At 35.4% G+C, this 11,498-nt stretch overlaps 1 protein-coding gene across 2 annotated transcripts; it reads left to right on the top strand.

Annotated features, from left to right (window-relative positions):
* The first annotated feature begins 1,918 nt into the window (after positions 1–1,918).
* LOC104117198 (probable methyltransferase PMT3) lies at positions 1,919–7,565 on the top strand. Of its 2 annotated transcripts, none has more exons than XM_009628206.4 (8): positions 1,919–2,056; positions 3,317–3,749; positions 3,875–4,039; positions 4,121–4,303; positions 4,392–4,986; positions 6,021–6,133; positions 6,260–6,480; positions 7,026–7,565. In XM_009628206.4, exons 2-8 carry the CDS (start codon positions 3,489–3,491, stop codon positions 7,345–7,347), a joined length of 1,860 nt encoding a protein of 619 aa, XP_009626501.1. In that variant the 5' UTR covers positions 1,919–2,056; positions 3,317–3,488; the 3' UTR covers positions 7,348–7,565. The 2 variants fall into 2 exon arrangements, with proteins under 2 accessions (XP_009626501.1, XP_009626502.1); XM_009628207.4 differs by having other exon boundaries at positions 1,922–2,056; positions 3,414–3,749.
* The last annotated feature ends 3,933 nt before the right edge of the window (positions 7,566–11,498 follow it).

Raw genomic sequence — 11,498 nt, 5'->3', positions numbered from 1 at the left:
TTTATAAAGAAAATGGCTTCAGAATTTGTTATACTTGCTGTTTATGTTGATGACATAAATCTTGTTGGAACTTCAGAAGAGCTCTAAAAGGCAATTGAATATCTTAAGAAAGAATTTGAGATGAAAGATCTTGGGAAGACAAAACTTTGTCTTGGTCTGCAAATTGAACATTTAGCAGATGGGATATTTATCCATCAATCTGCCTATACAGAAAAGGTCTTAAAACGCTTTTACATGGACAAAGCGCACCCATTGAGTACACCAATGGTTGTTCGATCACTTGAAGTAAATAAGGACCCGTTCCGATCTCCAGAAGAGGATGAGGAACTCTTGGGTCCTGAAATACCCTATCTCAGTGTAATTGGTGCACTTATATATCTTGCTAATGCTACAAGGCCTGACATAGTATTTTCTGTTAATTTACTAGCAAAATATAGCTCTTCTCCTACACGGAGACATTGAAACGGGATTAAGCATATATTGCGATATTTAAAGGGAACTTTTGATATGGGTTTGTTTTATGCTAACAAAGATGGTGCAGATCTTATTGGTTATGCAGATGTAGGTTATTTATCTGATCCTTATAAAGCTAAATCTCAAATCGGGTACGTGTTTACATGTGGAGGTACTATCATATCATGGCGCTCCACAAAATAATCTATTGTTGCTACTTCTTCAAATCATGCTGAAATAATAGCTATTCATGAAGCAAGTAGGGAATGCGTATGGTTGAGATCAATAATTTATTTTATTCGAGAAAAATGTGATTTGGAATGTGAGAAAAGACCCACAATTTTATACGAAGACAATGCTGCATGCATAGCCCAATTGAAGGGAGGATTTATAAAAGGAGATAGAACGAAGCACATTTCACCAAAATGAGATAGAACGAAGCACATTTCACCAAAATTATTCTACACACACGATCTTCAGAAAAATGGTGACATTGATGTGCAACAAATCCGTTCAAGTGACAATCCGGCAGATTTATTCACCAAATCTTTACCAACTTCAACTTTTGAGAAGATGGTATACAAGATTGGAATGTGGAGACTTAAATATTTGAAACAAGGTTTTCATGAGGGGGAGTAAAATACGCGATGTACTCTTTTTTTCTTATTAAGATTTTTTTCCACAGGGTTTTCCTTATAAGGTTTTTAATGAGGCAGTTAGCAATGCGTATTACTAAATATGTGTACTCTTTTTCCTTCACTAGAATTTTTTCCCACGGGATTTTTCCTAGTAAGGTTTTAACGAGACACATTATCTTTTAATGAATATCCAAGAGGGAGTGTTATGAATATATTATATTATGGATGTTCATTAATACTCCGTTGTAAATAAGCTTCCTAAAGAAGTTTATCCATACGAGACTCCGCCATAAATATGTTTATCTATTTAGTACTCTATTGGAAATAAGCCTCCTGAAGAAGCTTATCCTTTCGGTACTCCGCTATGGATAAATATTAACTATGATAGAAGGTTATCTATATCTGGCACAACAGTTTAGAGCAGCAGCTTACAATCAGCTTACACAGCAGCTTGCAAGCAGCTTACACAGCAGCTTGCAAGCACCTTACACAGCAGCTTGCAGTAGCAGCTTACACAGCAACTTGCAGTAGCAGCTTACGCAACAACTTCATTTCTTCTATAAATAGAGGAGAATTAAGTTCATTATGTACATAAATTTAAAGTTGAATAATATATCAGTTTCTCTCTATACTTGTCTTCAATTTATCTACTTTATAGTATTTATTTTATAACACATTTCTTATAATAGAAAGTTTACGAGTTTCCGCCTTTCACTTGATATACAAAAATGGCAATTTAGCAAAAAGAATTCCCCAAAGTTTTCACACTACCGTCACTCTCTCTCCATTTATTCCTCTGAAAAAATACGCGCACACACACACACTCCCTTTTTATATCAGCTTTTCCCCACTCATCACATCCCTAGGAACCCATTTCTACATTTATTTGGGTTCCCTCCTTATTCCACAATCTCCTTCTTATTTTTTTCCAAATTCAGATCTGTACAAATTCCTACTCCAATCTTGTAAGCTTTTTTCTTGGATCTAATTGAATTTTGCTTACCCATTATTGGTTTTTTTTTGTATGCCTTTTTTAATATAAAAGCTCGTTTTTGCTCTAATTATAGTAGTTTTATTTGATATATAAATGAATGATGCAAGAACTCAAGCACTTAAAAGGGTGTCCTTTTTTTTTTTTTTTTTTCTGTAGTTAATTATTCCCCATTTATGCAATTTTTTTTTTTGGGTGATCTCTCTTTGTGAATCATAAATTCTTCAGTATATGATTCCACATTCAGATCTGTGTTTCATATTATGTTTAAGTGATTCATGTAGGTATCCTTTTACGTTTTTACTTAAAAAAAGAAGAAAGAGAGGCTCTGTTTTTAGACTTTGGCATAATTATATTTCTAAGCTCTAATCTTGACATAGGCAATGATGTACTTTTGCTTTTATATCTTAATGCAATTTTTCTTTTCATTCATCATTTAGTATGGAAGATACTGGTTAATTCCTGAGTAAAAGTGTTACTTAGAAAGTAAATGCTACGGTAGTTAATATATACTTTTTTCAGTAATAATCTGCTCTTGGTTCATAAAATAGCTTATGATTGATTACACACATAGTTATGCAAAAACTAAGTGATTCACACTCGAATCGAATCTGGAAGTAGTTATGCAGTGAATGAAGCATTGTTGTTCTCTTTTGTTGGTGGGAGGCAGCAGTTATCCCATGGAATTAGTCGAGGTGCCCGCAAGCTCGCCCAACCACAACGGTTATAAAAGAGAGAAAGAAAACTTTTCTGCTTTCTTTAACAATGCAATGGCAACTAAAAAAGCTTGAATTTCAGAACTTCTAAGATTGATATTTGAGTTTATGGACCCTATTACTTTAGCTTGTGAAAATTTCCAAAATTATTATTATATATATAGTAATAGTAATAATAATAATATTAATAGGATTTAGTCTTATTAGTACATTGATTTTGAACCCGTGTGAGCTTGCTCACATTGCCGGTCACAAGCTCAGATAAAGTTCGAGGGTTGCGGTAGGCCGACAACCCCCATAAAACTCGCAACTTGCCAACTCATGAGGAATCCTCGTAATACAGATTTTGTTTTCAAAGTTGGCATTTTGAAGGAGTGGTGCTAAAATGTGTTCCACTAGCTTTCTAAGACTGCTGCAAAGCTTAATGTGTTATGCAATTTTCTGCTTGATTTGAACTTTTTTTTTTTGGGCCTACACTACTTGATTAGTTCTGATGGTTCATGCATTTGATATCACAGGTTGCTTCCTCAATGTTATAGATCCATTTTTCATAAGAGTCTAAATTGTTCAATCTCCTAAATTTGGAAACTTGGTTCAAATTGGTTCCCTGTCTAGGCAATTATGATTTCAAAGAGCTGAAGTAGAAAAGAAAAAAGTTAAGTTTTATCCCACAGTCAACAAACTACCCAAATGATGCGAGGGAGATCAGATGGAGCGCAGAAGAAGCGCTTGTGGACTTCTGTAGGTATTGGGGCAGTCTTGGTTGTTTTCCTGTACATGTATTTCGGATCCAAGAGCAGTGGTGAGTCTGCTCTTGAGTACGGCAGCCGTTCTTTGAGGAAATTGGGATCATCTTATTTGGGCGGGGATGACAACTCTGATCTCAGCAGGCAAGATGAGAAGTTTGCGCTGGAAGATGGTGATGATGGCATCATCCCTAAGAGCTTCCCCGTAAGTCGTCTTTTTTCATTTCACGGCCCGATATGTAGGCTAATTGGAGGAAAGGATGACTTGCTGCATTTTGGTTGTTTCCTTTGTTTGCCTTCTTAATCTTGTGTTGTGCTTTGAATTTGAAGGTTTGTGATGATCGCCATTCAGAATTGATTCCGTGTCTCGACAGACATCTCATATATCAAATGAGATTAAAGTTGGATTTGTCATTGATGGAGCACTATGAAAGACATTGCCCGTTGCCTGAAAGGCGTTTCAATTGTCTGATTCCTCCTCCTCCTGGATACAAGGTGAATATGCTGAAGTGCTGTAGTGAAGTTAACCTAGACATATTTCCAGTTTTACAAGTAGTTATTTTTCCTTTATTATAGGTGCCAATTAAGTGGCCAAGAAGTAGAGATGAGGTTTGGAAAGTGAACATTCCGCATACGCACCTTGCACATGAGAAATCTGACCAGAATTGGATGGTTGTTAAGGGTGAAAAGATAATATTTCCTGGTGGGGGCACTCACTTTCACTATGGAGCGGATAAGTACATTGCCTCGATTGCAAATGTAAGGACTTCTTCTCTCTTTCTCAGATCTTTGCAGAAATGTCGAAAAAGAACTAAGTAATTAGCCATTATGAAATGATAAACTGCAGATGCTGAACTTTTCAAACGATAACTTGAACAATGAGGGAAGGATCCGCACAGTCTTTGATGTGGGTTGTGGTGTGGCCAGCTTTGGTGGTTATCTTCTATCCTCTGATATCATAGCAATGTCATTGGCACCAAATGATGTGCATCAGAATCAAATCCAGTTTGCCTTAGAGAGAGGAATTCCCGCATATCTTGGTGTCCTCGGAACAAAAAGGCTTCCGTATCCAAGCAGGTCATTTGAATTTGCTCACTGTTCTCGTTGTAGGATTGATTGGCTTCAACGGGATGGTATCCTCCTCCTTGAGCTCGATAGGGTACTTAGGCCCGGAGGCTATTTTGCGTACTCATCCCCTGAAGCATATGCACAGGATGAAGAAGATTTAAGAATATGGAGAGAGATGAGTGCACTTGTGGAACGCATGTGCTGGAGAATTGCAGCTAAAAGGAACCAAACTGTCATTTGGCAAAAGCCTCTAAACAATGATTGTTACATGGAAAGACCTCCTGCTACTCAACCGCCACTCTGTCGGTCTGTTGACGATCCAGACGCTGTTTGGGGTGTGAATATGGAACCGTGCATAACACCTTATTCTGAACGTAAGTACTTGCCTCTTGTCTGTCTTTCTTTGAGTGTCGCCCAAGTGAAATTGAGATTGGGCAATAAAGTTTTGGCAGGGACAAGCGGCTTCTTTTTATCCAAGGGAAGTAAAATACAAAGTTAAACTTAGCAAAAGCAATATGATATTTAATAGGCCATTTTTTGGTTCAAATACACTTTTTTCCCGAGAGTAAGGGTTTCTCGAATGTGGCCTAGTACTACAACTGTAACACAAGTATGCCTCAATAGCAAGCTAGTTTAGTCGGCTTTTCTAAAGTTCATTTCATGACCGAAGAGTTTGGAAATAATAGCATAAATTGGCAAAGGAGTTTCACACAACTGCTCAACACCAATTCTGGCTTGAATTCTGTGCTCGAAATTGTTTTTCTACCCTGATTTAGATTATCCATTTTTGACTAATTTCGAGGGCTAGTTTGTGATTCTGAACATTTCAGTCTAGACTAAAGCAATTTGAAGTTGTCTTATTTTATTTTAATTTTGTTTTGTCCCAAATTGGTTAATGGAATTAGATGTTGTCTCCTTATATGGTTTTGGATAATTCTCACCTAATGAGATAGCTTTTAGGATTGAGTTAGACCCAAGGTTTATTTTCTTAACATGATATCAGAAGACGACTCGTCCTTATTCTTGGTTTGTGCAATGTTGGGCCGCCATGTTACGATGTGCATGCTCCAAATGTCTGGGCTCGTACGATGGGTTAATGTGTCCTGCATTGGTTGCAGGAATGAGTTGTTGTCTCCTTATATGTCACTAATTTTCTTTACTCAACCTCGTAACTGCATGTTTCTTTCTTCATGTATTCTGAATATGTTTGGAGTATTTTCTTGAATGCACACATGTGATTACTGTTGCCTTAGGCTTTTTAATATATGCATGAAGCGGTAAGTTTTAGTTGCATTAATTATTTAAAAAATACATTTTTGTTTATTGAAGGTTTGTAAGAAACTTTAAAGTTAATGTACTGTTAATTTTCCTCAAGAACTTATTTCCTTATTGTCATGTTCTCTTGCAGATGACCACAAAGTCGGTGGAAGCGGACTGGCTCCTTGGCCAGCTCGATTAACTAGTCCTCCTCCCCGTCTTGCTGATTTTGGGTATTCAAATGAAATGTTTGACAAGGACATGGTAAGTTTTTAGTAATCTTGGTCAACTTGTACCATTTGATTCCGCACACGAGCTTAAGTGCTCCATTGCAATTGAGTAAGAGAATTGAAAACTTAACAACTCGTTGCATTCTTGGCTTATCAATAGGAAACTTGGAGGCAGAGAGTAGACCAATATTGGAGTCTGTTAAGTCCAAAGATTTCATCAGACACCTTGAGAAATATCATGGACATGAAGGCTAACTTGGGGTCATTTGCCGCTGCTCTGAAGGACAAAAATGTATGGGTCATGAACGTCGTACCCAAAGATGGACCCAACACTCTCAAGATTGTATATGACCGAGGCTTGATTGGCACAACTCATGACTGGTAAGTGGATAATCTTTTTTACTTTGTATAATTGTGTAGTCTGCTAGTCCATTTTGTGGCATAAATCTGTCGCCTTAGTCTTTTGTTTAGTAAGCAGTATGCCTGCATACTTTAGGACATTGTCGAAATTGCGTAATAATTTTTTCTTGCCATTATCCAACTTTATTTTAATAAAACTAAGGTAGCTGTGTCTTCTCAAAAAGAAAAACTAAGGTAGCTGTGTAGTTGATGTAGTCTTTTCGTGGTTGAGGAGCTCTGACATCAGTATTGGTCTTATCTTTTCCCCAGTGGAAATACCAGAAGCGATGCACAGCCTTTCGGTACCTGGTTCATCTGAACCTAGTAATTTTGGCGCGATGCATAAATTTATTTGTAGAAGTTCACTAAAATTGCAACAAATAGTAAATATGAACTCATAATTTTGAAGTGAGTATCTTAAATGTTGAACCCTTAGAACTTAAATTCTAAATCCGTCTCTGAGTGGAACATGATCATAGTCAAGGTGTTTATCTGTAATATTAGTTTCCTACGCTTCTTTTGTGCAGGTGTGAAGCATTCTCAACATATCCCAGGACCTATGATTTGCTTCATGCATGGACCGTCTTCTCTGACCTTGAGAAGAAAGGTTGCAGTGGCGAGGACTTGTTACTCGAGATTGATCGCATACTAAGGCCTACAGGTTTCGTTATCATCCGTGATAAACAACATGTTATCGACTTTGTAAAGAAGCATTTATCGGCATTGCACTGGGAAGCAGTTGGATCAGCCGATTCCACCTCAGATCCCGAGCAGGAGAGCGATAACATTGTTTTAGTCGTGCAAAAGAAGTTGTGGCTCACAAGTGGAAGCATCAGAGATACAGAATAGACAGTAGAGTTTGAACACTTCTTCCTGATTTATTTTCTCTCTGCCTTTAGGGATTAAGAAAACAAAAGTATACACTAAAAGTCTGGGAGATATCAGTTTGATTTTGTATTGTGCGTGATATTTATTTCGTTTATACCTTTTTCCACGCCTTTTCATGTAGTTGACAAACTGATAGACTACATAATGCATTCATAGGCTATTATTTATTATTGGAAAAATGATACTGTATAGCCGCTGTAAAAATATTAACTGAAAAATGTATAACATTTATATTTTTTTTGTATATATATATATACATTCTGTATGTTATATATAAAAATTATATAAAGTTTATATATTTTTTTGGTTATCAGATATAAATAGTTTCTGGCGCTGGTTAAAAGTGATAATACCCCTTATTATTTGACCTTACCACAAATAAATTACTAGACAGAGAGAGGCGTATTGCCGCTTTGCAAGCAAATTATTCAAAATAGTTGCCTACCCAACTGCTGAAGTATAATAAATGTATAATCATATATAATTTATGTAAATTAATTTTTTTTTTTAAAAATAGTGAATTCGGCCGGCTATTTATGTAAATATCCGGTTATTTAGGTATTTGGATGAACTTAATAACAGGATATTTACATCAAATGGTTAATGTTAGAAAATGCTCACTTGACGAAGAAATAATAATATGGAAGGGTTATCGATTTCCTTTTTCGGATATCAATTTTCACTTTTTTGCGAGCATAAGCAAAGAGCTTTATAACGCCTATCTATCACACCTTTACAGAAAGAATGTAACCATCAAACAGTTTCAAAGGATGCAATTTTCTTATTTGATTTTTCATGTTTGGCTATATCTGCTTTTATTTGTTAAACTTTTATTAATCTCAACTAGGATGAGCATCTCCGACCCTTAACCTACACTAACCTAAAATTAGAGCCTACTCGAATTTAATTAAATAAAGGCTTATATCACAAGCGAAGCATTTTGAGAAAAAAATATATACTTATATTCGAGCCTAAAATTTGCCTAGCGCTTTTGGAAAATATTTAACTACTTATTAAAAGCGATTGAGTTATCAAAATAATTAAACAAAGGGATTTTTACCTTCCTATACTACATATGAAATTTTATTATACTTCATAATCAAGTTTTAACTTAATTACACAGGCATATAAAATTTACCAATTATATTCAATTAGTATTAATGAGTATCCTTTTATATTAGGAATTGAATAGGGAAATATTTATTTCCCATTCCTGCTCTCTCTCTCTTCGTCTCTCTTTCTCTTTCTCTCTCCCTCTCTGTTTTTTCTCCAATTTTCTTCCTTTGTTTTTCTTTGCTTTTTATCCTCTCTTTTTTTTTCCAGGGACTTCATCAATGATTTTTCAATATAGAGTTTTAACTTAACAATTTCCTTTCATGTTGCACAATTGATGTTTTAATTGAAATTGTTAATCAATAAATTTTGAAGGTGTTTGATTCTCTACCATTGATAGGCAATAAAAAGCTTCAAATTTTGAATTCGAATTTGGGTTTTCAAAATCTATTGTTTGTTTGGATCGGGTGGTGTTGCAAACAATTAAAAATCTTCTTTGGAGTTTATATCTCAATTTTGAGGGTGTTTGGTGAAGATTAGACTTGATTTTGGCTGAATTTCAGATTGAAACTCGAAGAAGAAGAAGAAGAAGAAGAAGAAGAAGAAGAAGAAGAAGAAGAAGAAGAACACATGTCATACAATATACTTACGAAATTGTATTAAAATTATATGTAAATTGTATTTAGTTGTATTCTATTGTAATTATATATATTTTTTATTTGCATGTTGTATGAAAGTTGAAAATACTTGTATAATGTATGAATCGTTGTATGAAATTTGTATTTAAGTTATAAATATTATCTTTTTACATAAAGTTGTTGATATGTATCAAAATTGTATTAAGAGAGGAAGTTTTGATTAGAATTTCATAGAGGAAGAAGAACACACCACTTACAAAATATATACAAATCATATACAAAATACATACAAAAAGACATTGTACAAAATTTGTATGAAAATTGTATTTAAGTTGTATGATGTTGTAGTTGTATTTATGTGTGTAAAAATTATATATAAAAAATGTAGATATATTATAAATAAGTTGTATACTATATAATTAGTTGTATAAATTTATATTTATTTTATATATTGTTGTAAATATATCAAATTTGTATCAAATACTTAAGGGACCTCTTCTCTCCGATTTTTAAAAGTTAAGAAATGATAGGTTATATGTACCTTGTAATATTTTGATGATCTAACAAACTTAATGACAAGAACCAGATAAGGAACCTGATATACACCCTCAAGTATGTGGGAATAACAAGTCTCAAGCTGGAGATGTAAATCAACTCTTCAGACAACAAAGAAATAATAAGGGAAACATGTGGACATAAGTTCCACTGGTGACCGTAGTCAGTCAACTCTCCAATAGCTATAAAGTTATTGCCTGCACATACAACAGTGTAAAAACAGTGCAACAGTCAACTTTATGGGGAATGCCCTTTACCTAACTTGCTTACATTATTCAAGTGATGTCACAAATGAGTTATTTACATCAAGCAAAGGTAAAACAAAACACTTGCACATTCAAGAATTGATCAAGCATTTTCTCTCAAATCTGTGTCAATCTTGCAAGTGATTCTCAAGGGCATCAAGAACAAATAACAACATAACGAAGGACCAGTTTCATGTATTGAGTCATTACATGTCCTTAGTTGTGTTGCACCTTTGTTAAAGTTCTTTACTTGTAATTCCTACTTAGCTTAGTTAGAAGCATTGTATAGGAAATCTTTGTAAATCATAAACACTTGTGTTTGTGTCTTGGCTAGAGTTAGTCGAGTTGTAAAATCTTTGTAATAGAGTTACTACAAAGTGGCTTGTAATAAAGTTGTTACAAGTTAGTAAGGGATTAAGAGGTTAATTACTAGGTTACATTAGGTTGTAATATGAAGTTTGCTCAATAGTGAAGTTGAAATCCTACAATGGTAGGTCGTGATTTTTAATCGTGTGAGTTGAGAGTTTTTCACGTAAAACTTCCTTGTCTCATTTACCTACTGCAGTGTGCATGTGTTATGTGGGAGCTAATAGAGAACCTGGTTCTCTATATAGTTTGATGGACTCTTAAATTCTATCAATTTGGTATCAGAGCAGGTTCTTTCTATCAGGCTAATACCTAGAAAGGATCCTCATGGCTGCTCCACCAAACTTTGAAGAAGGTCAATCAACCTACATACCACCACGATTTAATGTCCAATACTATCGATGGTGGAGGACAATGATGCATGATTTTATCATGGCTGAAGATTCATAGCTCTGGGATGTTATCTGCGATGGTCCTTTCGTTCATATGAAAACCATTGGAGAACCAGCAGTGATAGTTCCCAAGGCTAGGAGGGAATACATCGATGCTGGCCGCAAGTCTATAGAGAAGAACTTTTGAGCAAAGAAAATCCTCGTCCGTGGCATTGTGCCAGATGAATATAACAGGATTTCGGTGTGTCAATCTGCCAAGGAGATCTGGGAAGCACTCCAAACAGCACACGAAGGGACAACTCAAGTCAAGCAGTCGAAGATTGATAAGCTAACCACTGAGTATGAACTCTTTAGGATAAAAGACGATGAGTCCATTCAGGACATACACACTCGCTTCACCTCTATCATCAATGAGCTCCATTCCCTAGGAGAAATCATCTTAAGGAATAAACTTGTCAGGAAAATACTCAGTATATTACCTGGTTCCTAGGAAAGCAAAGTAAATTCTATCACGGAGGCAAAGGATCTACAAAAGCTAACCATTGATGAACTCATTGGTAATTTGAATACTTATGAAATGAAGAAGAAAAAGGATCATGAGAGAAGATAGCCCAAAAGGGAGAAGAACCTGGTCCTCAAGACAGACAAAAATGACTCAAGTGGTGAGGATGCCGACATGGCTTACCTGACAAAGAGATTTCAGAAAATGGTTCGCAGAAATGGAGGTATTCCAAAAAAGGGTAGCTCTAGCAAGACAATAGGCTATGACTTATGTCATAAGTGTGGGAAGTCAGGGAACTTCATCAATGATTGTCCTCTCCTGAAGCAAGATCAGTACAAACACAACTCAGACAAAGTATCTA

The sequence above is a fragment of the Nicotiana tomentosiformis genome, chromosome 9 (genome assembly GCF_000390325.3).
Source record: "Nicotiana tomentosiformis chromosome 9, ASM39032v3, whole genome shotgun sequence".
Classification (NCBI taxonomy): domain Eukaryota; kingdom Viridiplantae; phylum Streptophyta; class Magnoliopsida; order Solanales; family Solanaceae; genus Nicotiana; species Nicotiana tomentosiformis.
Note: the sequence above shows the minus strand (reverse complement) of the source record. Positions and strands in the feature narration are given on the sequence as shown.

Bases quoted from the DNA above. Each gene is read 5' to 3' on its own strand.
- LOC104117198 (XM_009628206.4), top strand. From the start codon at position 3,489: ATGATGCGAGGGAGATCAGATGGAGCGCAGAAGAAGCGCTTGTGGACT. The intron at 4,040-4,120 runs GTGAATATGCTG...CCTTTATTATAG, and splicing joins CTCCTCCTCCTGGATACAAG to GTGCCAATTAAGTGGCCAAG. The intron at 4,304-4,391 runs GTAAGGACTTCT...GATAAACTGCAG, and splicing joins ACATTGCCTCGATTGCAAAT to ATGCTGAACTTTTCAAACGA.